The sequence below is a fragment of the Bos grunniens genome, chromosome 13 (assembly GCF_055505025.1).
Source record: "Bos grunniens cultivar Pamir isolate PY7600 chromosome 13, Bosgru_T2T1.0, whole genome shotgun sequence".
NCBI classification, from domain to species: Eukaryota; Metazoa; Chordata; class Mammalia; order Artiodactyla; family Bovidae; genus Bos; species Bos grunniens.
This window is the reverse complement of record NC_141177.1, coordinates 7,645,327-7,672,489: the sequence shown is the minus strand read 5'-3', so window position 1 is coordinate 7,672,489 and position 27,163 is coordinate 7,645,327. Positions and strand designations below refer to the sequence as shown.

The window sequence follows — 27,163 nt, the reverse complement described above, 5'->3', positions numbered from 1 at the left end:
GGTGGTAATTTTCACTCCCTGGATTCCACAGACATGAACCTGAACATCACTCCAGAGCACTTTCATTTGACAGCGAGGAGAGCTGCAAGCTTCACTTGCCCGAATTCAACAGTGAGCATAAAAGCACTTGGCAAATTAAGAGAGAAGTGGAGAGGAGGGCTGGGGTCGGGGATGGGATGCATCGGGAGTCTGGGATTAGCAGATGCAAACTATTATACATAGAGTAAACAAGAAGGTCCTCCTGTATAGCACAGGGAGCTACAACCATTGTCCTGTGATAAACCAGAAAGGAAAGGAATATGAAAAAGTATATGTGTATATAACTGAATCATTTTGCTATACAGTAGAAATTAATACAACACTGTACATCACCTATACTTCAAGAGAATAAATTTTAAAAGAGAGACAACAGAACCTGCATTGAGAGGGTGCCCACAAGTGAACACAGAGCAGGCGAGCCTGCCCACCACACGCCTCCACAAGGAACACGCCAAGAGGACAGGTGAGTTGGGAAGGAACTCCACCACCTCCTGGTCCCCTTCAATTCCGGGAAAGATCCAAGGCTGGTCCTCCCCAATCCCACCGCAGGCACTCACCTTGCTAGTGTACTTGGCGATGTCTGCAGCGACATCAGCTGAGGCAGTGGCGATGGGCAGGTCTGCGCTGACCGAAGATGCGAGGGTGCTCGTGGTCCCTGAGCTGGTGACCAGGGGCGACGACTGGGTGCTGGTCACCAGGGTGATGGTGGAGGTGGATGGGCTCTGTGTGATCTCTTTCTGCTGGACAGCTGGGAAAGCAAAGGTTCTTGGTCACCCCACTGCCTCAGGAAGGCCGCCCCAGCTTGAAGCTCTGGTGGGAGCAGGGCCCAATCCACACCATTCGAGTTTCTCTGCTTTCAAGGGACAAAAATTCTCTCGTCGGCCAAACTCAAGCGAGGTTCCTCCGAGCCCTTTCTCAGCGAGACCTCCATCTGGGTCTATAGGAGCAATACGGTTTCCACCAGCTCAAGGCTGCATCCCTAGGGTGACCCCCACCCCTTTAAAGTCCCCACCTACGAAAACTCAAGGCTGCCAACAGAATTGCCTATTTGCTCCAGTCACCACCTAACGACAGGGCCCAGTGTCCAGTCTCTGTGGGAGGGCAGAAGCCTACCTTCAAGACGTACCAGAGTCAGCAAACCCAGACACTTCACATGGACCAACACCCCCGTCCCACTTGGTGTAAAACTGTCCCTTTCTGACTCTACTGAGCCCCCACGATTCCCCCACCCTATTCCCAAATTCTCCCTTTAAAACCCCAGTCCCCTGTGTACACGTTCAAATTGACTTCAGTTCATGTCGGACGTTTTGCCCTACTGCAACAGTATATAGCAGATTAAAATCCATCTTAACTACTTCAACTAGTGGCCAGCTTTGTTTATCTTTAACAGGACAATCTGGGAATTAGGAGCCATACCATCAATGAGCTCCTTCTCGCCAGCTCCCAAGTTCCCCGGGATGGCTATGAACTCAGGAGACTGGAACTGACCATCCCAACCTGAAAGATCCCAGACTCGGTTCTGCCCCAGCAACTCTTCAGACAGCAGGATCACTCCGGCTGTACTCCAACACTGTGTGTCCAATCGCTCAGTTTCCTTCCACCCCAATCTTCGAAGGGTTTCACTGGGGGCCCGGTTCAGGATCTGGCTACTCTTTCATTTCACAACCTGCTGCACCTCTCAAGAGTTCTACTCACAATAGTGCACTCAGTACATGAGAGTTTCGATCAAGGAGCCCAACCACGAAGGATCTCGATGCGGGTTTCCCCAGGAAACAAGCCCTGTGTCAGTCCTCACGAGAGCTGGACAAACTAGTACCCATCAGATCAGCGCTTTGTACGGCTTTACGTCAGCCCAGATGGAGCCTCCTGCTGGGAGCTGTCATTCCACGCTTCAGCAACGGTTCCTGAGGCTGCATCTTCTTGCGTTGAGGGGCTAATCCCTACTTATTAAGGTATCCTTTACTATCCACTTCTCATACTGTACTCTTTCAAAAATAATGCCCAGGGGTACACGGGCATGCACAAGGAAACTTATACAAAGGTATTCATTGCAGCACTGTTTACAATAGGGAAAAACTGGAAGCAACCTAAATGTCTATCCATAGGGGAATACTTTATTAAATAAACTGGAATACTACGCAGCAGTCCAAAAGAATCAGGGAGAGCTCTATGTACTGCATGGATGGACCTCCAAAACATGCTGATGGGTGGGGGGAAAAAAAAGGCAAGGATGGTACCATTTTTATGTTTCCAAAAAGAAAAAAAAAAAAAGTAATACTTTTATGAAGTCATATATATATATACATAAATATATATGCATACATGCATTAAAAAAAGATCTTATGGTTAACAATAACCTCAGAGAAAGGGTGAAGAATGAAATAGAAAGTCAATCAAGACAACAGATTTTTGTGTGTCTAGGCATCTATTTCACCCCTTTCTAAGAAGACGTGCATGTACTGTTTATAAAATGAAAAAGGAAAAAGAAAAGTACAAAAAGCAAGCTGCAAAACAACTTTAAAAAATAATGCCAAATGGAATGTGTCAGGCCTCCCGGATACGGTGGCCAGGCAACCAAGGGGAACTGAAAAAATAAAACGAGGACGATTTTTCTCCTGTCCATGTGGCGAAAAGGGAGCGGGCGCCACGGAGAGCAGAGGGGGAGGCTCGGTACCTTTCACAGCCTGTCTGGTCTGATATCTCGTCCCCTGGGAAGACTGAGGCTGCTGCTGCTGCTGGCTTTGCTGCTGCTGCTGCTGCTGCTGGCGCTGCATCTTCTGCATGTGCCACTTTTGGGAGGACGTTTGAAACTTACTTGAGGAGTTCCACACGACCCGCTGCACGGCCGGGGCAGTCTCCTTCGGTAAAAGCGGCCTCTGCTTTTTCACCGGGCTTCCCGTGGTGGTGGCGGCGGTGGCGGCGGCGGCAGCGGCGGCCGGGGCCGTGACCGTGGACGTGGTGCTGGCCGTGACCCCAGCCGTGGGAGTTTGGGAGGATGAGCGGGTGAGGACCGGCGTTTCGGGGGGAGACTGGCTGCCCACTGTCGTGGATGGTGGAGCTTTACCTACGACTGAAGCCAAGGCATGAAAAAACAAAACAGAAAGTAGACGGGACTCCGGCTGACCTGCAGGGTCTCCAGGCCAGTGAGTTCCAGGTGACCATCCCAGGCTAGCATGCCAAGGACCTCCCCGTGAATGGGTACATTGTCACTTTACATGCTTAGGCCACTTCTGCAGCAGGTTCTAGCGTAAAACATCAGCCTCCTTGGGTTACGTGCTGGCTCACATTTGAGATACTTGTCAAGGCCTCTGGGGGACTGAGGCCAACATGACCCAGCCCCTGGTCTGGAGTTGCCCACCTGCTAGTCGATGACCCAGTGGATGAACAGAATCACTGCAAGTACCTTGTTTTACAAAGTTAAGAGTTCAGTAAGCACTTTGAGAGAGACTTAGCCAAAGTCCATCTGGAGATTAACAGGAATCCTTTCCTTGGCCAGGAAACCTACAGAGCATGTCCCCCAAGGAACCAGACAGCCTCCCAATGGCCAATAACAATGAATCACCCAGAAAGAAGAGTACTGTCTTTCATCTCTTCTAATTCCTTCCAGAATAGTCTCAGTGTGGTCCTGGCAGCCTTGACACCTAACACGCAAGGGAACTCCAACCCAAGGCCAGAACCTTCCCCAGCACAATGGTATTTATGGAGAATTTAGAAGCCTTGCTTTTATTTTGACTGCAATTATTCCTGTTACGTCTTTTATGCAGAGCACAAAATACTGTTTCACCTACTGTGTGGTAGTCAAGTTTAAGTCCAAAATTGAGTTCAATTAAAAAAAAAAAAAAGAGCTGCTGCTTCAAATAAAAATATATTAAGTCAATAATTGTATGAGCAGGTCTTGGGTATGGCAAAAAGAATGAATGCGAGTGACTCAAGTTTGAAAAAAGCTGCCTTTTGGAGTGTATCTTCTGGGAGGAGCTGGGCTATAAGGGAGGAGGGCAGGATGTCAACAGGCAGCAGGGAGAATTTGGAGGGGAACAGCTTTAGCCAAGACATGCCCAGGAATCGGCAGCATATTGGTAAGTGAGGGCAGGCAGTGAGAAGGGCTGGTCAGAAGGCAGGTTAGAGCCAGAAGCACTGAGCGGCGGAGAGGAGATGACCACACGAGTGCTCGTCTGTAAGGGGGAGGGGGTCAGTTACTACTGCAGGGGCCCCAGGCCCTGCAGAGATGAACCTGCGTCCCCAGAGAGGACTCCCCGGGATTCACACAAAAAACACAGGTCCAAGTCAGCATCCTTAATCTCAGACGATGTGCCTGGACATCAAACACTTTTTCATAAGGACTGAAAGTGAAGTTGCTCAGTCGTGTTCGACTCTTTTGCAATCTCATGGACTAGCCTGCCAGGCTCCTCTGTCCGTGGGATTTCCCAGGCAAGAATACTGGAGTGGGTTGCCTTTTCCTTCCTTCCCCAGGGGATCTTCTCGACCCAGGGAAAGAATCTGGGCCTCCTGCATTGCAGGTGGATTCTTTACTAGCTGAGCCACCAAGGAAGCCCTTAATAAGGACTACACCTTTTTTAGGGGCTCAGCACACTTCCGACGTGTGACTCCATGCCTGTCATTTTTAGATTTCTATCACCCAGAAAAGACATGAGCTCTTGATCATTCTAGGGGAAATTTTCAGTTAACGGTGGGTCTGGAAAAACCAAGGAGTATGAAAGGAAAGGAGTGTTGACAGGCTGACTTTACTGCCTGGGGGTGGGGGTGTCTCGGTGGTTATCACAACTGACTGGCCCTCTTGGCTCCTCTGGGGAAAAATTCAGCCAAGTCCTGGGCAAGAACACAGGGCGGGGCTGGGAGAAGATCCCTACCTACAGTGAGGAGCCCCCATCCCTGCCCAGGACAACCTTCCAGATATCGGATGCAGCCTCTGCCCCTTCCCCTTCCGGGGCAAAGTGGCTTTGAGCTTAGCCCTTCTAAAAAAGCAGAGATCCCACAGGCAGGGCTTCTAACCTGCAAAAGCATCTGTAGTGCCTCTCTTTTCTGCCATGTGATTAAAAAATACACTGCCCTTGTTGATTAGCTAGCCTGAACCCTCCTTGGGCAAAGGGCAACCACAAAAAGGTCTTTTTCTCTCTCTCATCTTGCAAAAGCAAACAGCTGGCTTTGTAGATGGGTAACTGCTCTGCAAGAGTCCCTTTGGAGCTCTTTTCCAAATTAAAAAAAAAAAAAATCCAGGTTTGACGCACTCTTGGTGGGGGGGTGGGTGTTTCATTTAGACACTAAAACATTTTAATTTCTAGAGGATGCTGATGGTTTATTGGGGGTGGGGGTAGGGAGAGGAAGGGCCATGGAAAATTCCATTTGTCCTAAAAATTTGGGAGCGTATAATCACCTGTAGTCTCAAAAAGAAGTGAATTTCTTAAAGGTCAACACTCCAAAAACGACCCCACCCAACTAACCTACTTCTATCAGACTCAGGTTGCTGTCCTGTACATTAAAAAAGGACTTTTTAAGAGAAGGCTAGAAATGACTGATGTGACCCGGGTAAGCAGAGTCAAGGTCCTGAAGCAAGCTCCCTTAGCCTCTGCTCTGGGATCTCTAGCTAGAACAGCCGTCTTTCTATCTGAGGATTCAGATTCTGTGTATAAGCTGCACTCCAAACTGAAGATCAGCTGGAGGTCACCAAGCACTCTCCAACACACCCTTCACTTAATAAACTTATAAGTGAAAGCACATTGTTGAAAAGATGCTCAACTGCAGAGTCGGACACGAAGTTGAATCTTCAAAACGCAAATCATCCTCAGGTGACTCTGGATTTCAACCCCTGCGAAGTTCCTCTAACTGAATTATGTTTCAGAATCATCCTTTGCTTGAAAGTCCCACCATACACTCAGGGGCTCCTAGAGAAATTTGCTCCAGATACCAGTGAGAGGAACAGTTCAGCTTCATTTTATCAACTGGAGTGCTTTCTATTTAGGTGGAGATCTTTTAGGGCACTACTCAAATGTGTTTCCCTTTTCGCTTTGACTGCCAGGAAGCTCGGAGCCAAAATGGAAGCCTGGCTTTGCTAATTCTGAAGGCGGAAATAATTATTTCTGTATACAAACTTTCCCCAGATTTCTCACTGTTCTATTTTCATCTTTCTCACTGATGTCTTGATTTCCATTTTATCACTATGTCACAAATCCTTTCTGGAAGGAGCAAAAAAATCCCACAACCAAACAAAAGATCTATTCCAGAAAAAGAGGAATAGTATAAATGTATCATTCATAGGAACACTGCCATCTGGGACCCAACAATTCCACAAACTTCATGGAATAACTGCTACTCCTGTTGCTTTCTGCAGCATCAGAAGTGGTACCTCAAACCCCAATCCACACAGAAATGGATGTTTCAGATGCCATTCGTAATTCTAAGGGATGGGGCAGTAATCCATCCTTCCTGACCCACTCAACTGCCTCTCTCTCTTCCTGCCTTATATCACTGAGAGATATTCCATCCTCTTTCAATGAACTGCAGGAACTGAGGTTCCAGAACAGTTCATGTTGATACAAACACAGAAGGAAGATGCTCAAAGCCCATCCCCCTCCTGTTTAAGCAGCCAGACTAAGAAATCCCCAGGGGATACATAACTGAGAAGTTACCTCCTGTCAGAAGCTGTGTGTTGTCTGTTTAGTCACTAAGTCATGTCCAACTCTTTTGTGACCCCATGGACTACAGCCCACCAGGCTCCTCTGTCCATGGAATTCTCTAGGCAAGAATACTGGAGTGCATTGCCATTTTCTTCTCCAGGAGATCTTCCCGACCCAGGGATCGAACCTACGTCTCCTGCATTGGCAGGAGGACTCTCTACCACTGAGCCACAGAATTAAACCTGGCTATCCCCTTATGTAACCCACAAAGTACAAGAGGTTTTATGGCTACAACCTCCAGTTTGTCTTTTGGCCCTGTCTCTCCTGGGCCCTTAATTAATTCTTAATTATCTTTCTTGGGTATATTGGAATCCCCTCACCACCCACTTGCCAAGCCAGCTGAGAAATTTGCTGACTGCTTCGCCCATGGGCCAAACATGTTTCAAATCATTCCCATGTTCCACTGGGGGGTCTGCCAACATGCCTGGGATGCAGCGGGTTTCAGAGCAGCCACAGCTAGTTCGGTCCCTAACAGCAGCAAAGGGAGAACTTAGGTAGTAGTCCAGAACTAGGGGAGATTTTGTTTTGTCAAGACCCTTTTGAAGGCCACCACTGGGTAGACGCTACTGACATCCAGGGATACTGCTAAACATCCTCCAATACACAGGACAAAGAATTATCTAGCATAAAAAATCAATTAGTGCCAAGGCTGAGAAACCTCGGGCCCATGTCAGTTAAACACAAATATGGCAGAACATGGGCTCAGGTGGGAATCATACATTAATCCCCCCTTGGATTTCTAGAGGCCTTAAGAAGAACTCAGCAGTCTGGTGCCACCGACCCAAAAGATCTTACACTCTAGTAAGAAAATGTGTTTTGAGAAGCCTGGGCAGCGTGAGGGGAGGTAAAGAATAAACTCATCAAGGTCTTTGAACTGAACACTTTTAACAATTTTAGCCCTGTTCAATGTCTTAACTTTGACAAACACTTTAGGCATACAAGTGAACACACTGGAAAAGAAACTGCTTAAGTTCAAAACGACTTGACTGTTAGAAGCAACTACTACTTTCTAAGAGACTTCTTTTCCTGTGCTCAAAATCAACCACATCGGGTACTGAGAAGGTACAAGGTGGGCAGGCCCAGGTTAAGGCCTGGTCCCGCTCAGTAACTAGCTAGGTGACCAGGAGCCAATCCAAGCTTTGCTGTGCCACCCTTCACGATGTCAGAGCGCGACATGACACGTGATACTACAAACGGCAAGGTGGCATTCTCACACCAAACCAAGAAACCGGAAACGGGCGCAAGCACTTACCCTCCTGCTTGGGAGACGGTTCTTTGGGTTCCTTCTTATTTTTTCGACCCTCCCGCCCAGAGTGGTCTTCTCCTAAATCTATGACAAGTTCGCTCTCTGAATCGGAGTCCAGGCCCAAATGCACCGTTGGGGAATCCGTCTCATCTTTTCCCTTCAGCTTATCCTTTGTGGGATGAGGCGAGGGTTTTGCTTTGTCTGAAAAGTCCTTCTCAGGCTGGGGGCTCGTCTTCTCCTTGACCGAGCTTGGGTCCGCTTTCTCGCTGGCTGGTGACGTGCTGCCTTTCAGCTCCTCTTTCGTCTCCACTGGGTTCGGCAATTTGGGCTTTTTTTTGACAGCAGATGGCTCTTTGTCCATCCGAGTCCCCTCTTTGTCTTCGGCATCTTCTGGCTCGTTCTTGGACCTCTGTTCCTCATCACTGATAGAGTCACTACCGCTACTATCTGACTTCTCAGAATCCTCCGAATCGCTGTGCTCGACAGCCGTATAAACATCTTCCGAGATTTCATTTATGCCTAAATTCAAAAAGAAAACCCAGCATGTGGCGTAGTCACAGAATAAAGAGCAGGACCAAAAAAACGCAAACATTTTCCACGCCCAACGCTGGAATGAAAAAAAGAAAATTTCACATTGCATCACATTGCATCACATTGGCCTGGTGGGGTAGCAGCAGACTCAAGTTGCAGCTGACTACAGCTGACAAATGGGACTTGTCTGCTGAGGGTTTCAGTTACTGACATTCCAAGATGACATGGGACCAAAGGACGTGAATTTCTAATTTATCCAGAGCTCAATCTTGGCGGCATGGGTAACTCACTGGGACACAGAGAACGGGAGGGATGGAAGGGAATGCTACAAAGGAGTGGTTAAAACTGATCCATTTTACAGATGACAAAAAAAGAGGCCCTGAGAAATCACTTGTCCTGGGACACAAAGAAAATCAAGAGAGGCGAGGCCAGAGACATGGGCTCGAGTCAGCACTAGGGCTCTTCCAACAAACTCCCAAAGCATTAAGTCTTTTACCCTTTGCGTACAGGACTCAAAGAAATAAGCCAAGGCTTAAAGCAGGGGATGCAAACTCACAGCCCACGAGCCACATGAGCAGACATGTTATTTAGGAAGCAATGGTTTGACCCAATGCTCTCCAACATTGTGTTATTTGTTGTTTTTATTTTTAACTTAGAACATGCTGGCCAATTCATAAATCGGGAAGTTTCACACAAAAATTAAGATGCTAGGCTTGTGCTGCAAGAGCAGAAGCCCTGGCCACTCTGGGTCACAGGCCTGCGAGGCTGGCCGGGGCTGAGAACCACTGGCCCCTTTCGGCTGGGAAGCAGTCTCCAGGTGGCCCAGCTGCCCAGCCCCCAGCGGGCTCCCCGCCCTGAAGCAGAGTCAACACCACTGCGTTTCTACTGTTTCTCTACTTGTAACCGAGTCCAGAGGAAAGTCACCCATTTCCACGCCTCAAGCACAAGGAGAAACGATAGAACAGCAGGAGTTTCCTATATACACAAGCCCAAATGGGCAAAAGCCTATTTCTAACAATAGTTTCATTTAACCTATTCATGTTTCCTGCTCTCGGGAGTGAGCGTCATCCACCTGGAGGTAAGTAATCCGATACCCTACAATTTTGAAAACAGGAAATCCCCATCAACTCTGTATTGTCTTCATTCTAGAGCAATGGTTACCATGAGTGGGGTCACGTAAGAGAAACTTGTAAAAGGCTAAGAGCCACAAACAGCCCAGCAGGATCAGGAGTGAATTATATCCACCTCCTCCAGGGCTCAAATTGAAAGAATCTAAAAACCAAATCTGGTTTAATTTCTGGATCTCAGGGCTTGGGCAACTGGTAACTAAAGGCTGGACACCAGACTGACAAGCATGACCACACATGCTTGGATACTGGAGCCCAAAGGATATGAATTCAGATCCTGCTCCCCCGCTTCTATTAGTTGTGTGGCCCTGAACAGGTGAACTTCCTCTCTGAACCTCCATTTCTTCACCTGTACAATGGGTTTGTTAACAGTATCAAACCTCCAGGACAATCTATGCACAGTGCAGGAGGCATGGGAAGTCCTCCATAAATCCTTATTAACAATAACAAACTGAGGAGCTAGACCAGCTGCTTGGAAGAACCCAAGAGGGATATACCTTGCAAAATTTCATCCATGTCACTCAGTGTCCTAACCAAATGGGCAACTCAGCAAAGAATGCTTTCCTTGGACAGCCTGAGTGACTCCCAACTAGCTCCTTTCTCAGCCAAAGGTCCAGAGCACCCAGTGACATGGAAATCTCATCTTGGACTGGCTTTCTCTACTGAGACCCAGCCACCCCCTATTTCCTTATAAATACCTTCTGACTTCATTTACCTCTTCAACAAACATTCTAGAGCATCACTATGTGTATAAGACCAAGTACCTTGGAGAAGGCTAGTCTTTATAACATCTTTATTAAGACAAACCTCTCTGCCCTCAAGGAGCTTCCAGTCTAGACTGGGAGGAATACCCCCACACAAAAGGACCACTGATGCTTTGGAGCCATAAAGTACCAAAGGAGGTGGGCAGATGGGGAGGGCAGTCAAGGAAGACTTCCTGAAGGAGGTGACACCCAAGCTCAGCCTTAGGGATAGGATTCAGGTAGGCAGTGTAAAAAGGCAGGCAGGACGAGGAAAGGGGAAAATAGATACAGAAACAGGATGTATGTGCCGGGGGCGGGGACAGGGGGGTGTGGCCCAGCCTGGAGGGGAAGGGTTTGTGCTGGGGACACTTGTGGGATACACGTGATGCTGAAGTGGAGACGCCGACACGTGCAGAGAAGCACAACGGCAAACTCAAGAGGCTCTTCCTGCTTCCAAACTTTCTTACAAGCGGCACCTCAAATCAGCAGGCTATCACAATCAAAGAATGCACTCTGACAAACTCAAAATACCCCACTGAACAATTAACTAGCAAATGTGAAATATTCTGCCCTGAGAAATAATTTTTTGTTGAACAAACACACCAAAGTTAAACCTGCTGCGCAAACAGCAGCCAGGATCAGGCTTTCATTTCATCCAGGTGGTCCCCCTAAAGTAATGATGGTGGTAATGATATAAGCAAACCGAGACACATACCTAATTGTGCTTTGCAACTCTCTATCGTCTTGTCGAGATTTAGCTGGAATCTGCTGCGAATCTGTCGCTTGGGAGAGATGAGAGGAACAGGAGCAGACTGCTGCTGGACAGACTCACTCAGCTCCTTCAGGTCCATCTCGGCCTTGCTTCGATCTGGAAGACACCACCACACCCTCATGAGATCAAGCACTGGAGGGAACTAGTGAATTACGCTCATCACTCGGCTTCTCGAAAACACGCTTTTGAGCCCAGGAGGAAAAAACCTAAAATGTGTCTGTTTATCCCAACAATATTATCTACTCGACGGCCAGGGCTGACTTGGCGATAAGAGCCTGAGAGAACATTTGGCCGGTTTCTACTGAACTATCGCCTGGGTTGCTTTCAATACAGAAAATGCACAATCCCAGCCAGATCGTTGGTTTCTAGGAAGCTCAGCATCACTATGGATCCTCCAAAGCCAAAGGTTACGCTACGTTCAACCTCAACAACAGCAGATAAAGTGACACTGAGTCTGGCCAGTTTGCTTTGAATTTCAGGCCCAGATCAGAGAGGGCTTGTAACCTAGAGAGGCGCTGAGCCTTGCGGAGAACATGTTGATAAAGACGGGGAGCCCAGCTCCTCCTTTACCACAGAGACTTCGATCTTCGCCGACCTAGTCTGGAGCTCAAATTAGAAAGAAAGGGTAAACAGGAACCTCCCTGGGGTACAGAGGTTAAGACTCTGTACTCCCAATGCAGCAGGCCCAGGTTCGATCTCTAGTCGGGGAACTAGATCCCACATACAGCAACTAAGAGTTCACATGCCGCCAAGGAAGGCCAAAGACCCCGCGTCTCACAAATAAGACCCAGCTTAGCCAAATAAACAAATAAATACTTAAGGAAAGGGGAAATACAAGACGGGCAGACGCTCCAGCTGGTGTGCTGTACCTCCCTTTGGCTCCTGGCATCTGTCTGAGGAATGGGGACCACTTAGTTTTGGACATGAACCTATGTCTTCTTGCTCAGGTAAGATGTCAACTCCTCCTCACCCTGACTGCAGGCAAAGGCCCCTGCTTAATGACTCAGGTCCAGAGGTTCTGCCCACCCCCACCCCCATACCACAGTTGCTGTGGGTCTTTGTACGACCAAGCTGGCCCAGATTCCAAAGGATCCATGAGCTTGTATGTCTTGAACTCCTTCCCTACCTCCTCTGCTGCCTCCTCTAGCTACTCCCCAAAACATAAAAAGGGGACAAAATGGTGGAAGTAGCAAAGGCCGGGAAACAGTGAGAGACTCTGCAGGAAGGAAGCATGGTCTTTCACCCTGACGTTGCCTCTAAGACCCCAAGCAGAGAATGCACTTGGGGTCTGATAAGGGGGTGGGGGGTGCCCAGCTCCTCTTCTCAATCCCTGAAAGCGGGTCAGGGTCAGAAAGGATGTGGGATCCCTCAAGGATCCATCAAGAACAAAGATGAGCCACCTGTGAGCTAGTTCCACTGGCTACACACTCACTACCTGACTTCGCCCATCTCTTTGTTACCCCACCCAGAAGGCCACCTCTAGCCACCAACCTGGTGCAAAGACCAAGATACAGGCTGAGTGCTGGACTGCAGGCTCCTCCAAAGCCTTCATTCCTCCCCTTAACGTGACCCTAGCATTCTGCCCTGTACCCAAGACAGGGGCGTGCTCCTAACACCACACACCAGAGATTTACCCACTTAAAGGGCCACAGGTAGTCTCCCCAAAGTCCTACACAACCCACTCATAGATGACTGGAGCCACAAATTGCTCCAACTTCATTTATCACCATAACGAGGTAAGATCAGGAAGAGCCCTGTCCCAAAGACACACTTCAGGTTGGCCACCAGTGAGATTCCAAAAGTGAGCTTTCAAAGCAAACAGGAACAGCATCCTTGTCATTAAAGCAACGGCTCTAAAAAAAACAGACCTGTGTGTGCACGCATGTGTTTGTCTGGTGTGTGTGCACACGCTGATCAGGGAACCTTCAGAGAGTCTCTGGGGGCCAGGACTGAAGATGCTTGCAAGGAGAATGGCTGAATGCACAACTACTTCAGAGGGGGAAGAATATTCATTCAATTTTACTGGAGAGGCATCTTACAAAGTAAACAGAGAGAGTGAAAGAGATAAAAGAGAAAAAAAAAAAGAGGACAACTGGGGAACAGAGAAAAGAAGAAGATCTGATTAAACAACAGTGTAATCAGGACTTAAGGACTTCAACTGCTGAGCCAAGAACACGATAGTAAAAGGGGGAAGATGCGAGGCCCGTCTCGTCATTTCTGCTCTCAGAAATGAAGAAGCGCTGTGTTCCAGAGGGAAACTGCAGGCAGCCTTTTCAAGCATAAAGTTGGAAAAGAAGTATCTCACAAAAATACTTTCCATGAAGTGGAGAAGCAGGAGACGGCGGTGTTGCCTACGTTACAGGACGACACCCTGTCCTCTACAACATTCCTATGTGGTTAACAGATTCCACACAGCCGTTACCGAAAAACACAACTGACCATATCAGGCAAGGGTCAACCAAATTTTTTCCATAAAGGGCCACAAAATAAATGAAGCTCTGCAGGTGTATAGGCTCTGCTGAGTGCCATAAAATAATGTGTTAAATGAACGTGGCTGCATTCCAATAAAACTTTATTTACAAAAACAAGTTGGGGGCCAGATTTGGTCCACAGGCTGGAAACTGTGGACCCCTGACTGCTAACCTTGGCCGCACATTGAAATTGCTCACTGTCCAGTCCAGAGCTTTAAAAAAAAAACAAAACCCTGACTACTTGGCCCCATCCCCAGAGACTGAATTCACCAGCATGGGGGGAGGCCTAAGCACTGGCCATATAAAGCTTCCCCAGGTGTTCACAACTGGCAGGCAAGGCTGTAAGCCCCTGTATTTGGACCAACGTTGTCTGTGAGGAAAGAAAATGCCTCACGATTAGCCTTAACCCTTATGCACCTTGTATGAAACCTTGGGGTTCATACAAACAGATCTACACATCACCAAAATAATCCAGTATGAGCACGTGTGTGCACCTGTGTGTGTCTACACTGCGTGGTTTTGTTTTGTTTTTGCACGTGCACTCAGTCATGTCTGAGTCTTTGCAACCCTATGGACTGCAGCGCACCAGGCTCCTCTGTCCACGAGATTTCCCAGGCAGGAATACTGGAATGGACGGCCACTTCCTTCTCCAGGGGATCTCCCTGACCCAGGAACCCGCATTGACGGGAGGATTCTTCACCACAGAGCCACCCGGGAAGCCTTATGGGCATGCTGCCTCCTTTGCGTGCCTACGTAAGGGCAATCCCTTACCTTTAGCCTAAGATTGAACATTCATAATCAAGAAGAATGAAAAGATAAAGCACTTCTCCATTGTGATGTTTATTCTAACGAGACACCACCAAAAGCCAGGGAGGGGGCTGCTCCAGGGTCCCTGAGAGCGGACCTTCAGGAGTTAAGCCAGATGTAATTATCTTTCTCAAACTTTCAGCTGTGTGTGGACTCAACTGTCCTCCGCAGGGAGAAAAGATGAGCTTCTCTTTCTTATTTAGCTCCTAGTGGCTTATCAGGACTCCTTCCACCTCTGCCCTTCTATATCGGGAATATCTGCAGAATCCACCCTGGCTGTCAACATTTTGAACTTCTCAGCTGATAGGAAGACAGCTTAGGCTATAAATGGAAACCAGGGATTTAAAAAAAAAAAAACAAAAACCACCCACGCTAGAGAAACAAGGCACGATCCTCACATTGCTGGAGGGAGCATAAATCAGAACCACCCTTCAGAGGGCAATCTGGCAATATCTTTCCAAATGTCAGCAGCTCGAGGCCTCTGACCTGCAGCTCCACTTCTAGGAACATATCCTGTTTTTAGATCTGTTCACTACCACCTGGGCAGAAGGGTCTTCCTCACAGCTGTTTCCAACAGCAAAAATGGAGATCTACTCAATAACTAAAGTGCCTGGATGAATAAGTTACTGGTCACCTTTAAAGGGAATAAAATACAGCCACTAAAATAACAGCAGCATAGCTCTCTGTGTGGTGATATGGAAAGCCCATCTGTTTAACGAAAAGGAAAATAGTCAGTCAAGGACATGAGCGCTGGTGCGAGGCAGAAAAGGAGGAAAGGAAATGCAAATACTAATATATGTGTTCTCGGGCTTCTTGGTGTGGGCATTTGGGCCTAGCGGGGTGGGGGTAGGGGGCCAGGAGGGGTTCTGGCACTGCAGAATGTTTGACAGCAACCCTGACCTCCACCCACTAGACGGCAGCACTCACGGCCCAGCTGGGACAATAAAAAGGGGTCCAGGGGATTCCCTGGAGGTCCAGTGGTTAGGACTCCACCTTCCAGCAGGGAGCACAGGTTTGATCCCCGGTCGGGGTACTAAGATCCCACATGAGATACACAGTGCAGCGTCCCGACCTGGACTCCCTGCTTCAAAAGTGTGTAGGTGTTGCTAACTGGGGACCAGATCACCCAGACTGATGTCTAAAAGAGCTCTCCAAGGAGACTAAATAGAGCCAACAGGGGCAGAGGGTGGACCAAACAAAGGAGCCAACACTGGTCACTCTCTTTTTCGCAGGCAGCAGGGGGAGGATGAAGAGAGGGACAGGCGATCAGAGGTGACAGGTGTGGACTGCCTTTTCATTCGTCGTCTTTCTATACTCTGACTTGGAGAAGGGAATGCCAATCCACTCCACCATCCTTGCCTGAAGCATCTCCATGGACAGAAGAGCCTGGCAGGCTACAGACCATGGGATCGTACTTTGACTATTTGTTCCCGGTGTGCATTCATTACTTATAAAAACAATTTTTTTTTCTTCAATTGTGTGATTCTGCAAGTCAAAACACACTAACAAACAGCCAAGCCATCCCTGTGGTGTCCTGAGAGAAGACAAGCCAGCTTAGACGTATGACAGACTAAAATCCCACGGCCCAAGGCTCCAGCCACAAGAGAAACAGCCATCACAACAAAATGTTTTAAGGGCGCTTCCTTGGCAGTCAGTGGTTAAGACAAAGTTTTCACTGCAGGGGGCACAGGTTCCATCTCCGATCCGGGAACTAAGATCCTGCATGCCATGAATCATGCACCTCCCCCCGCCACAAAAAGTTTTAAAACAAAAATATAAGCACTTCTTTTTAAATTAAAAAAAAAAAGAACTCCTTTATTCAAAAGACACAGGCAGACTATAAAGAATGGTCTTTCAGGAGGCACAAGGTAACGGTTCCTTCAAAGGAATATCTTTAGACAAGACACCCGGGCAGATGCTCTTATCAGTCAGTAAAGCGGAGATCTTCCTCACCTCATTCACTCTTAAAAAAAATCAAGACAACATCTGGACAACCGGGGTACCCAGCCCCGCATCCACATCCTCAAAGAAGGCCTGGCCTCCGCAGTCTTGCCCCCTGCTGGTGACAGCGACAGCGGAAGAATAAACCAGAGGCAAGTTTTCGGGTCTGAGGACGTTCCATCATCGGCATCTCTGACGGGGCATCGAGGCACATTTTGTCACTAACAGTATGACTAACTGCTGAGTCTGTTGAGCCCAAAGCAAACACCGTGCATGAGACAGGAGGAGAGAAGGTTCCCAGAAAAAGCAAAAAGGAGTCGAGGTGAAGGAAAGAAACACACACCCCACCCCACCTCCATCCCACCACGTGCCACAAGCATATTCTTATTCAGGACTCATCTTATTAACTGCCAGAAGGGCACAGAAGGAGCCAGAACCATCTGCCTAACTTGGCTCCTTATTTTAGAGCAGAAGAAGGGGCCCAAGACAGCAAGTGAGGCCCAGTGTATCAGCAAGCAGGGCCTTCCCCTCCGTCATGCTGTAAAATAAACCATAACAGTATCCAACTGGTATCTAACCAGTGGGCTGCCTATATTTTTGGTTGTACTTGTTTCTTTGGTCTAAAAGGTGATGGGTGGCTTGGTTTATTTACTTACTTCCTTGTTTATCTATTTTAATTTGCTACCGGGATTTTAGTTCCCTGAAGTGAAGTCGCTCAGCCATGTCCGACTCGTAGTGACCCCATGGACTGCAGCCTACCAAGCTCCTCCGGCCAAGGGATTTTCCAGGCAAGAGTACTGGAGTGGGTTGCCATTTCCTTCTCCAGGGGATCTTCCCGACCCAGGGATCGAACCCGGGTCTCCCGCATTGTAGACAGACGCTTTACCATCTGAGCCACCAGGGAAGTTCCCTGAGCAGGGATCAAACTCGCCCTTGGTAGTGAAAGCACAGTCCTAGACACTGAACCTCCAGGAAATCCCCAAACAGAGGTTTTTAATGAAACTGATGGTCAACTTTTAAAACCTAGAAGAGTTCATACTAAAAACCTGGATTTCTGTTTTCTTAAAAATTCAGGGTTGGACAGCACAAGTTCAATAGGTGGGAGCAGCTTCCTTGAAAAACGCACTTTGTGCTTCATTCCACTGCCATCCAAATCCTCACCTGATCCTTGACCCCTACAGCTGGGCCAACTAACCCTACAGCACTAAGCAGTAAGAGCCCACGAGAGTGAAAATATGCCCTGTCCTGCAGCACTGCAGTTCACGTGTCTTGGTTAAAAACACAAGCTACACACGGCAGACAGACCCAAGTCTAAAGGCCAAACTCAACCACAAACCATGTGTGATCCTGGGAGGTAACTTTATTTCTCTGTGCAATGGTGCTATTACCTTACCTTGAAGGACACTGTATATTTTTTAGTAGTTTTCAAACACAGAGAGTAAAATTCACTTTTTGGAGAATACATCAATTTTAACACCTGCGCAGATGCAAGTAACCACCAGGACAAACAGGATGCAGAACAATTCCCTCTACCAAAGAGTTCCTTTGCGATGTATAGTCAAACCCTCCCCAACTCCAGGCAATAACTGATCTTTTTTCCATCTGCATAATTTTGCCTTTTCTAGTTTTTGGTTTTGTTTTGCTTTTTAATGAAACACTATTTTGTTAGACAGAATAATGTCATTATTATCCCTGGCACTCTCACTTCTCTCTGCTCAAAATAGTTACGGGGATGCCAGACATCAAGTGCCATGAGAATTATTATTTCCCTCCACTTTCTGATTTTTCTACCCATTCACAGCACTTTTCACCAGTCCCTATCTGATCCTCTTGGCATCGGGTAACTGAAATGCCAGCCCATAAACTGCCAACATTGCCAACGCTTTTGTCTCTACTGACATGAAGCCTATGTCCCAGGAATGGAAGGAGCTGGCAGGGAGCTTCTGCAAAGAGAGCCTGGGACTCCACTGTGCCCACCACCGATACACACGCCAGGAGAAAACCTTTCTCTCCCACCGCATGACTCAAGTCAAACAGAAAGACCCAGAGCACGGCACAGATGCCCAAGGACAGCCTCGTTTAGGGAAGGAGCTAGTCCTGCCACACATGACAGGCAATTAGGAAGGGTGACTGTGAGAACGCCTCCATACAGCTTTCTTTTTGAGGCTGTGGAGGAGAGTGTGAGAAAGCACACCACACTGCTGAGAATGGGAGTGATCCCCAGGGGCGCAGATGGGTCCTCGTGTGTTCAAATAAGGAGTTCCCACCAGCCAACCTGAGCGGGAGCCCCTCAAGCCACTGCCCAGCCTGTCCCGTCACTTCTGGGCCGGACAATCAGGTGATGGGGGTGAACATGGCCTCGGCCTCTGTGGGGACAGAGACGCGCCCCAGCCCCGCCACCTCTGCCTCTGCAATCCCAGTCCCTTAGGGCCTCCTCTCCAGGCCTCAGCTCCTCCATCTGACAATGGCATCTCAGGACAAGATGAGCCCAGAGGGCACTGACCACCAGAGGCTGTGAATTCAGGCTGGAGCATCACTCCACACAGGTGGCTTCCCCTCCCTCCCTGCTGCTGTTGCCAAGTCGCTTCAGTCATGTCTGACTCTGTGTGACCCCATAGACGGCAGCCCACCAGGCTCCCCCGTCCCTGGGATTCTCCAGGCAAGAATACTGGAGTGGATTGCCATTTCCTTCTGTAATGCACAAAAGTGAAAAGTGAAAGTGAAGTCGCTCAATCTTGTCCGACTCTTCGCAACCCCATGGACTGCACCCCATCAGGCTCCTCCGTCCATGGAATTTTCCAGGCAAGAGAACTGGAGTGGGGTGCCATTGCCCTCCCTCCCTAAAACCTGGTGTATTCAAAGGGCTCTGGATCATACACCCTGAGCGTTGCTTTCTGCTTGTCTCCTGCTCCTTTCTCAGTCTCCTCCGCTCACTTTTCCTAAGGTCTACATGGCAAGTGGGCTACCCTGATGGCAAAGAACCCGGCTGCCAATGCAGGAGACTCAGGTTCTATCCCTGGGTCAGGAAGATCCCCTGGAGAAGGAAACGGCAACCCACTCCAGTGTTCTTGCCTGGAAAATCCCATGGACAGAGGAGCCTGGGGGGCTACAGTCCGTGGGGTTGCAAAGAGTCAGACACGACTGACCGACTAAACACCAACATGGGCAGGTGGCTCCAGCCTCTCACTCTCTTTATGCTCTGGGCCAGGGTCTCTGAGCCTCAGCAGTGCCCCCATCGAGGCTGGACAATTCTCTGTCGTGGGGACTGTTTTGTGCACTGCAGAAAGTCTAGCAGCGTCCCTCCTTCCCCTAAGTTATGAGACCTACTGCTTTGAATCCAATCCCATGAAGAAATCAATATTCTCAGAATTACACATTCTGCCCTGACCTGGCCTGATCCAGGCCTCCACCTGCCCTCATGCCCTCTCCACCTAGGAATCTAGCAGGCATCTCAAACTTACGAAATCGAAAACTGAACCCTTGGCTCCTATTTCTCCTGCTGTAACCAAATCTGTCAACCCAGGCACAATCCAGCAGATCTCCTTTGCGGGGCTCGCTCTGGATGCTGGTAGCAACAGCCTCCCCGCGAGCTACAACAACTGAAAAATGTGTCCAGACGTTGCCAAGTGTCCCCTGGGACGAGGCGGGGGTGGGGGGGGTGGGGCTGTCCCTGGTGAAGAATGGCTGACACAGGCTAATTCCCAACACAGCACTCAGAGAGGTCCTTCTAAAATGCCCGGTCACATCACTCCTCTGCCCAGATGGCCCCACCTCAAAGTCCACAAGGTCACTGTGTTCTCTGACCTCAACACCTCACCTCCGCCCCTTCACCCACTGGGACGTGTCACTGGGCTTCCTTACCATTACTACAACACACCAAGTTCAGACTGATCCTAAGGCCTTGACATTCCTCTTCCTTCTAGAATGTTCTTCCTCCTAATACTGGAATGGTTATCTTTCCTTGTCAGACAAACCCTTGATGGGATATCACCTCCCCAGAGGCTTCCCCTAACCACTGCCTCTTGCTCCCCGCCGCCATCCTGCCCAGCTCTCCCCTTGTCGAAGGAACGCCTTTTACCTTCCATGACGACATGACCTGTCTTGGTTTTATTTCAGTTTGATTATTATTTCTCCCTCTGTAGAACCTAGCTCCACAAGACAGCAAGGCCCACACTCACCGCTCTCTGCCCCAGGCCGAACACAGTGCACAGCACATAACAGATGCTCAATCAAAATCCGGGCTCATGATGCAATGAATTAATAAAATAACTTCACAGTTGAGTGTTTAGCACTCCTGGTGCCAAGTTTAGTTAAAGACTTTGACCTGAGATAATGCTTTCGGAAGAATCTACTGAGACTCAGTAAGTTTTTTTAAAAAGAAAGTAAATACTAATTCATAAAACGATAGATACTACGTGTATACAGATCACTTGAAGTATACATTTTACACACGGAAGAACTGGGCTGCTGTGGTCAAGGGCAAGTAAGGTGGTAAACACTGGCCTCAAGTGTTTCACAGTAAAACAGCCTTGCATTTCAACAAGTCCTGAGCAATGCTCTGCCAGTTCCTTCTACTCATCTCTTCTCATGTCCATCCACTGTATCTTTTCAATATTCCGCACAGAGAAAAGAGTGGTTCAAGAACCACACACGAGGATTCCCCTGGTGGTGCAGTGGTTAAGACTCCATGCTTCTAATGCAGGGGGCACGGGTTCGACCCCTGGTCGGAGAACTAGGATCCCACATGGCCAAACACAAAGAAAATAAAATAAAAATACCAACCTTAAAAAAAAAGAACCACACACAAAAGAGGACATTTTAACTTGCAGAAACATGCACAGCTGCCACAGAAAGAAGCTTCCCAAAATTTCAACTGACCCAGGTTAAGATTCAGGATGCTTCCTGTGGTGGATGTCTTGTCCGTTTTTGTGGTGACTGGCGTTGATACTTGAGGAGAAAAAGGTTTTGGGCTGCCGGATAAACTCCCCGCTTGTCCTGTCTTGGTGGAGGCTGGTGAAGCTGAAAAAGCAGGTTACTTGTTAAAAGACAGATTTACAAATAAAGGAACATATCAAGCTTATAGGTGTGGGGCAGAGAACAGAGTACAGAAACTGTATTTGATTTCAACGAGACCCCCAAAGCACCATGGAGGGGATGAAGCGGGAAGGGCTGGCCATTTATTTCGAGCAAAGAGCTTTAACCCAATGTTAAACCCTTAAAGCCACGAAGGAAAAAGGCCACCCCAGTCATTCTATTAAACACAAAGCTCTAAGACAAATCGGCTAAGCTGCCACTGAAATTGGTTTGGCCCATTCACGGGTGTAAATCTCAAAATAAAGAGCGATTAAACCGGCCCCCACCACAGTCCAGATGCAGAGGCCAGAGCCAGGCTTACAAATGGCATGTCATCCGTTTGTGGGAGACACAGGGGCCGTGCGCTCAGCCACTGCAGCTGCCCCGGGGGCCAGCTTGACCCGCTGGGGGCTCGTGGGCTTCCCATTTCAAAGGTCCTGCGACGCTGAACGAAGCCAAACTCCACGCCAGATGGAGTGAGGGAGTGTCTGGTCAATTATCTGCCTCCTCACTGGGTTTCAAACTCTTATAGGACAGAGTCATACCTATGCCCGAGTCTTTTAAAAAGAAGTTAAAATTCCCTACTTACTGCTCCCCTGAGCCCTGTCCACTGGGTAGCGGGAGGCAGGACAGAAACCAAACCATTTAACAAAACGAAGAGTTCGAATGGGCCAACCGGAACCTGCCAAGAATCTCTGAGATACCGCCCCTTTGCTGCAATGGCTCTATACTACTGGGCTGTCCTGTTACTATAAACATGGGACAGGGACTTTGCTGGTGGTCCAGTGGCTAAGACTCTGCGCTCTCAGTGCAGAGGGCCCAGGTTCTACCCCTGGTCAGGGCACCCGATCCCATGTGTCGCAACTAAAGATCCTGAATGCCACAACTAAGACTCAGAGCAGCTGAAATAAACAAACATTAAAAAAACAAACAAACAACGTGTGACAGGCAACCAAATGATTGTCCATCCCCTCAGACGCACAGGAAACCTCAAGAAAGCTGTGGATGGTGAGGGGTTTAGAACTGAGACATCCCGGGGACTTCACATGTGCTTAGACACGCTGGTGGTGGGTTCTTGCCTTGGTTTCTTTATCTGCCAAACAGGGATCCTCAGAGTGAGGATTTAATGGATTTAACTCTACACCAGGTTCAGCCGGTCAACCTACATGAGGCAGCCCCAGCTCCAGGGCCAAGACCTGCCAATGCTATTTTTAACACAACACAGTGGGAAAGACTCTAGACGTAGGGAGCAACGGATCCAAGCACAGATCAGGAGCCAGAAGGCGAGGTTCAAATCCCAACTCTGTGGCTGACGTACAATGTGACTTTGGGCAAGTGACTTAATGTCTTCAAATCTCCTTTCCTGATGGCTACAAGGAGGGACACTGATAATATAATACAACAGGATCAATAAAAGTACCCAACTTGGGGACTTCCCTGGTGGTCCAGTGGCTAAGACTCCATGTCCCAAGGCGGGGGGCCTGGGTTCAATCCCTGGTCAGGGAACTAGATCCCACATTCCACAACTAGGAGTTCCCGTGCTGTAACTAAAGATCCCACATGCCACAATTAGAAGATCCTGAGTGCTGCAACTAGGAGCCGGTGCAGCCAAATAAGTAAAGTTTTCTAAAGTCACTAAAAAAACAACCAAAAAAGCACCTAACTCATCAACTATAAGGAACAAATAAATTCATCAATTATCTAAACAGTGCCTGATCTCTATTAAGTACTATATTACCATCTGCTATTAGTATCATATTATTTCCCCATTAACCTCCAGGGTTTTGGTTTCAATCATCTAACCTGTGATTCTTAGCCAGGAGTGACTCTGCCCTCCAAGGAGCAGTGGACAGTGTCTATAAACATTTTTGTTCGTCACAGCTGGGGAGAGGGGTGCTCTGGAATCTAGTAGGTAGAGACCAGGGATGCTGCTACACATCCTATGATGCATAACACAGCACCCCGCATCAGAACAAATAATTATCTTTGGCCTCAAATGTTAACAGTGCTAAGGTTGATAAATCCATACAGGGATGAAGGAGGTGTGTCTCCAGGAAACCTTCACCTTATTTGCAAATAAGGTGAGGAGGCCAGAATGAGATAAGCAAATACATGCCAACTGGTGCTTAGCAAGTGCTCAATAAACATTTGACATTATCTTGAGAATTTAAATTGTTTAAAAATATAATCAGTTTTACTGGAAGGATTAAATGCCTGCCCCAGCACCTGGCAGACAACATCCTCTCAAATCATGACCCTGATTCCCACTTGTTCTCTAACTGCAGGCACTCCAACAAGCAGAAATGCTTGTCGCACAAAGAAGTAAGAATAAAGAAAGATAAAGGCATTTCAAAAGATGTAAGTAGTAAAAACAAAATCTTCAACATTAGGACTTTAAAATTATGATTATTCATTCAGGTACGTTGTTTCCAAAAGAGATGAGCAGTGGCTGAAAACAGCAGGGTAGTGTGCTCCCTCCGCAAGGACTAAAGTCAAGGCCTTTTTAGTTGCATTCCCTTAATTAAAAGCACACAGCGCGGGCGGCTGCGACCGGCGCACACAGCGCGGCCGAGAGGAGCTACCTCACGTCCGAGATCAGGGGCAGAAGCCGGGAAGACCCCATGCCCGAGGGGCGGCAGCCAAGAGGAGTTACCCCACGTCCGAGGTCAGGGGCAGAAGCCGGGAGGACCCCCATGCCAGAGAGGCGGCAGCCAAGAGGAGTTACCCTACGTCCGAGGTCAGGGGCAGTGGCCGAGAGTACCAGGCTGCGACGGCGCAGGAACGGCCGAGAGGAGCTACCCCACGTCCGAGATCAGGGGCGGCAGCCGGGAGGAGCTACCCCGCGTCCAAGGTCAGGGGCGGCAGCCGAGGAGCTACCCTGCGTCCGAAGTCAGGGGCGGCAGCCGAGAGTGCCAGGCTGCAACAGCGAGGAGCAGCCGAGAGGACCTACCCCACGTCCGAGGCCAGGGGCGCGGCGGAGAGGAGCTACCCCGCGTCTGAAGTCAGGGGCGGCGGTGGAGAGTGCCAGGCTGCAATAGCGCAGGAGCAGCCGAGAGGACCTACCCCACGTCCGACGCCAGGGGCGGCGGCGGGGAGGAGCTACCCCACGTCGAGCGGTGGCTGCGCCGGCGCAGGAGGGCCTAGAGGAGCTATTCCACGTTCCAGGTCAGGAGGGGCGGCGGTGAGGAGATACCCCTCCTCCAAGGTAAGGAGCAGCGGCTGCACTTTGCTGGAGCAGCCCTGAAGAGATACCCCACGTCCAAGGTAGGAGAAACCCAAGTAAGACGGTAGGTGTTGCAAGAGGGCATCAGAGGGCAGAAACCATACTCACAGAAAACTAGTCAATCTAATCACACTAGGACCACAGCCTTGTCTAACTCAATGAAACTAAGCCATGCCCGTGGGGCCACCCAAGACAGGCGGGTCATGGTGGAGAGGTCTGACAGAATGTGGTCCACTGGACAAGGGATTGCCTTGAGAACCCCATGAACAGTATGAAAAGGCAAAATGATAGGATACTGAAAGAGGAATTCCCAGGTCAGCAGGTGCTCAATATGCTACTGGAGATCAGTGGAGAAATAACTCCAGAAAGAATGAAGGGATGGAGCCAAAGCAAAAACAATACCCAGTTATGGATGTGACTGGTGATAGAAGCAAATTCCGATGCTGTAAAAAGCAATATTGCATAGGAACCTCGGATGTCAGGTCCATGAATCAAGGCAAATTGGAAGTGATCAAACGAGATGGCAAGAGTGAACGTCAACATTCTACGAATCAGCGAACTAAAATGGACTGGAATGGGTGAATTTAACTCAGATGACCATTATATCTACTACTGTGGGCAGGAATCCCTCAGAAGAAATGGAGTAGCCATCATGATCAACAAAAGAGTCCAAAATGCAGTACTTGGATGCAATCTCAAAAATGACAGAATGCTCTCTGTTCGTTTCCAAGGCAAACCATTCAATATCACAGTAATCCAAGTCTATGCCCCAACCAGTAACGCTGAAGAAGCTGAAGTTGAATGGTTCTATGAAGACCTTTTATAACTAACACCCAAAAAAGACATCCTTTTCATTATAGGGGACTGGAATGCAAAAGTGGGAAGTCAAGAAACACCTGGAGTAACAGGCAAATTTGGCCTTGGAATACAGAATGAAGCAGGGCAAAGACTAATAGAGTTTTGCCAAGAAAATGCACTGGTCATAGCAAACACCCTCTTCCAACAACACAAGAGAAGACTCTACACATGGACATCACCAGATAGTCAACAATGAAATCAGACTGATTATATTCTTTGCAGCCAAAGATGGAGAAGCTCTATACAGTCAACAAAAACAAGACCAGGAGCTGACTGTGGCTCAGATCATGAACTCCTTATTGCCAAATTCAGACTGAAATTGAAGAAAGTAGGGAAAACCAGTAGACCATTCAGGTAGGACTTAAATCAAATCCCTTATGATTATACAGTGGAAGTGAGAAATAGATTTAAGGGACTAGATCTGATAGATAGAGTGCCTGATGAACTATGGACGGAGGTTCGTGACACTGTACAGGAAACAGGGATCAAGACCATTCCATCAAGATCATGGAAAAGAAATGCAAAAAAGCAAAATGGCTGTCTGAGGAGGCCTTACAAATAGCTGTGAAAAGAAGAGAAGTGAAAAGCAAAGGAGAAAAGGAAAGATATAAGCATCTGAATGCAGAGTTCCAAAGAATAGCAAGAAGAGATAAGAAAGCCTTCCTCAGTGATCAATGCAAAACAACAGAATGAGAAAGACTAGAGATCTCTTCAAGAAAATTAAGAGATACCAAGGGAACATTTCATGCAAAGATAGGCTCGATAAAGGACAGGAATGGTATGGACCTAACAGAAGCAGAAGATATTAAGAAGAGGTGGCAAGAATACACAGAAGAACTGTACAGAAAAGAGCTTCACGACCCAGATAATCACGATGGTGTGATCACTCACCTAGAGCCAGACATCCTGGAATGTGAAGTCAAGTGGGCCTTAGAAAGCATCACTACGAACAAAGCTAGTGGAGGTGATGGAATTCCAGGGGAGCTATTTCAAATCCTGAAAGATGATGCTGTAAACGTGCTGCACTCAATATGCCAGCAAATTTGGAAAACTCAGCAGTGGCCACAGGACTAGAAAAGGTCAGTTTTCATTCCAATCCCAAAGAAAGGCAATGCCAAAGAATGCTCAAGCTACCGCACAGTTGCACTCATTTCACATGCTAGTAAAGTAATGCTCAAAATTCTCCAAGCCAGGCTTCAGCAATACGTGAACCGTGAACTTCCAGATGTTCAAGCTGGTTTTAGAAAAGGCAGAGGAACCAGAGATCAAAGTGCCAACATCCGCTGGATCATGGAAAAAGCAAGAGAGTTCCAGAAAAACATCTATTTCTGCTTTATTGACTATGCCAATGCCTTTGACTGTGTGGATCACAATAAACTGTGGAAAATTCTGAAAGAGATGGGAATACCAGACCACCTGACCTGCCTCTTGAGAAACCTATATGCAGGTCAGGAAGCAACAGTTCAAACTGGACATGGAACAACAGACTGGTTCCAAATAGGAAAAGGAGTACATTAGGGCTGTATATTGTCACCCTGCTTATTTAACTTCTATGAAGAGTACATCATGGGAAACACTGGGCTGGAAGAAGCACAAGCTGGAACCAAGATTGCCTGGAGAAATATCAATAACCTCAGATA

General features: G+C 48.2%; 1 protein-coding gene and 1 non-coding gene across 51 annotated transcripts in view; both read right to left on the bottom strand.

Moving 5' to 3' along the window:
- Window positions 1-27,163, bottom strand: part of ZMYND8 (zinc finger MYND-type containing 8) — a 152,730-nt gene that overhangs the window by 19,560 nt on the left and 106,007 nt on the right. For 25 of the 50 annotated variants that reach the window (XM_086331551.1, XM_086331537.1, XM_086331546.1 and 22 more), the window contains 5 exons: window positions 21,248-21,388; window positions 11,094-11,246; window positions 7,984-8,496; window positions 2,855-3,109; window positions 597-787 (listed from right to left, as the gene is read on the bottom strand). In XM_086331551.1, coding sequence (XP_086187677.1) covers window positions 597-787; window positions 2,855-3,109; window positions 7,984-8,496; window positions 11,094-11,246; window positions 21,248-21,388 — 1,253 coding nt within the window. Of the gene's footprint in view, window positions 1-596; window positions 788-2,713; window positions 3,110-7,983; window positions 8,497-11,093; window positions 11,247-21,247; window positions 21,389-24,392; window positions 24,544-27,163 lie in introns of those variants that run through there. The other 25 variants (XM_086331523.1, XM_086331533.1, XM_086331515.1 and 22 more) reach the window with 4 other exon arrangements.
- Window positions 15,902-16,046, bottom strand: LOC147360071 (small nucleolar RNA SNORA79). Its single transcript, XR_015140078.1, has one exon. It is a non-coding gene; the product is annotated as a small nucleolar RNA SNORA79 (small nucleolar RNA).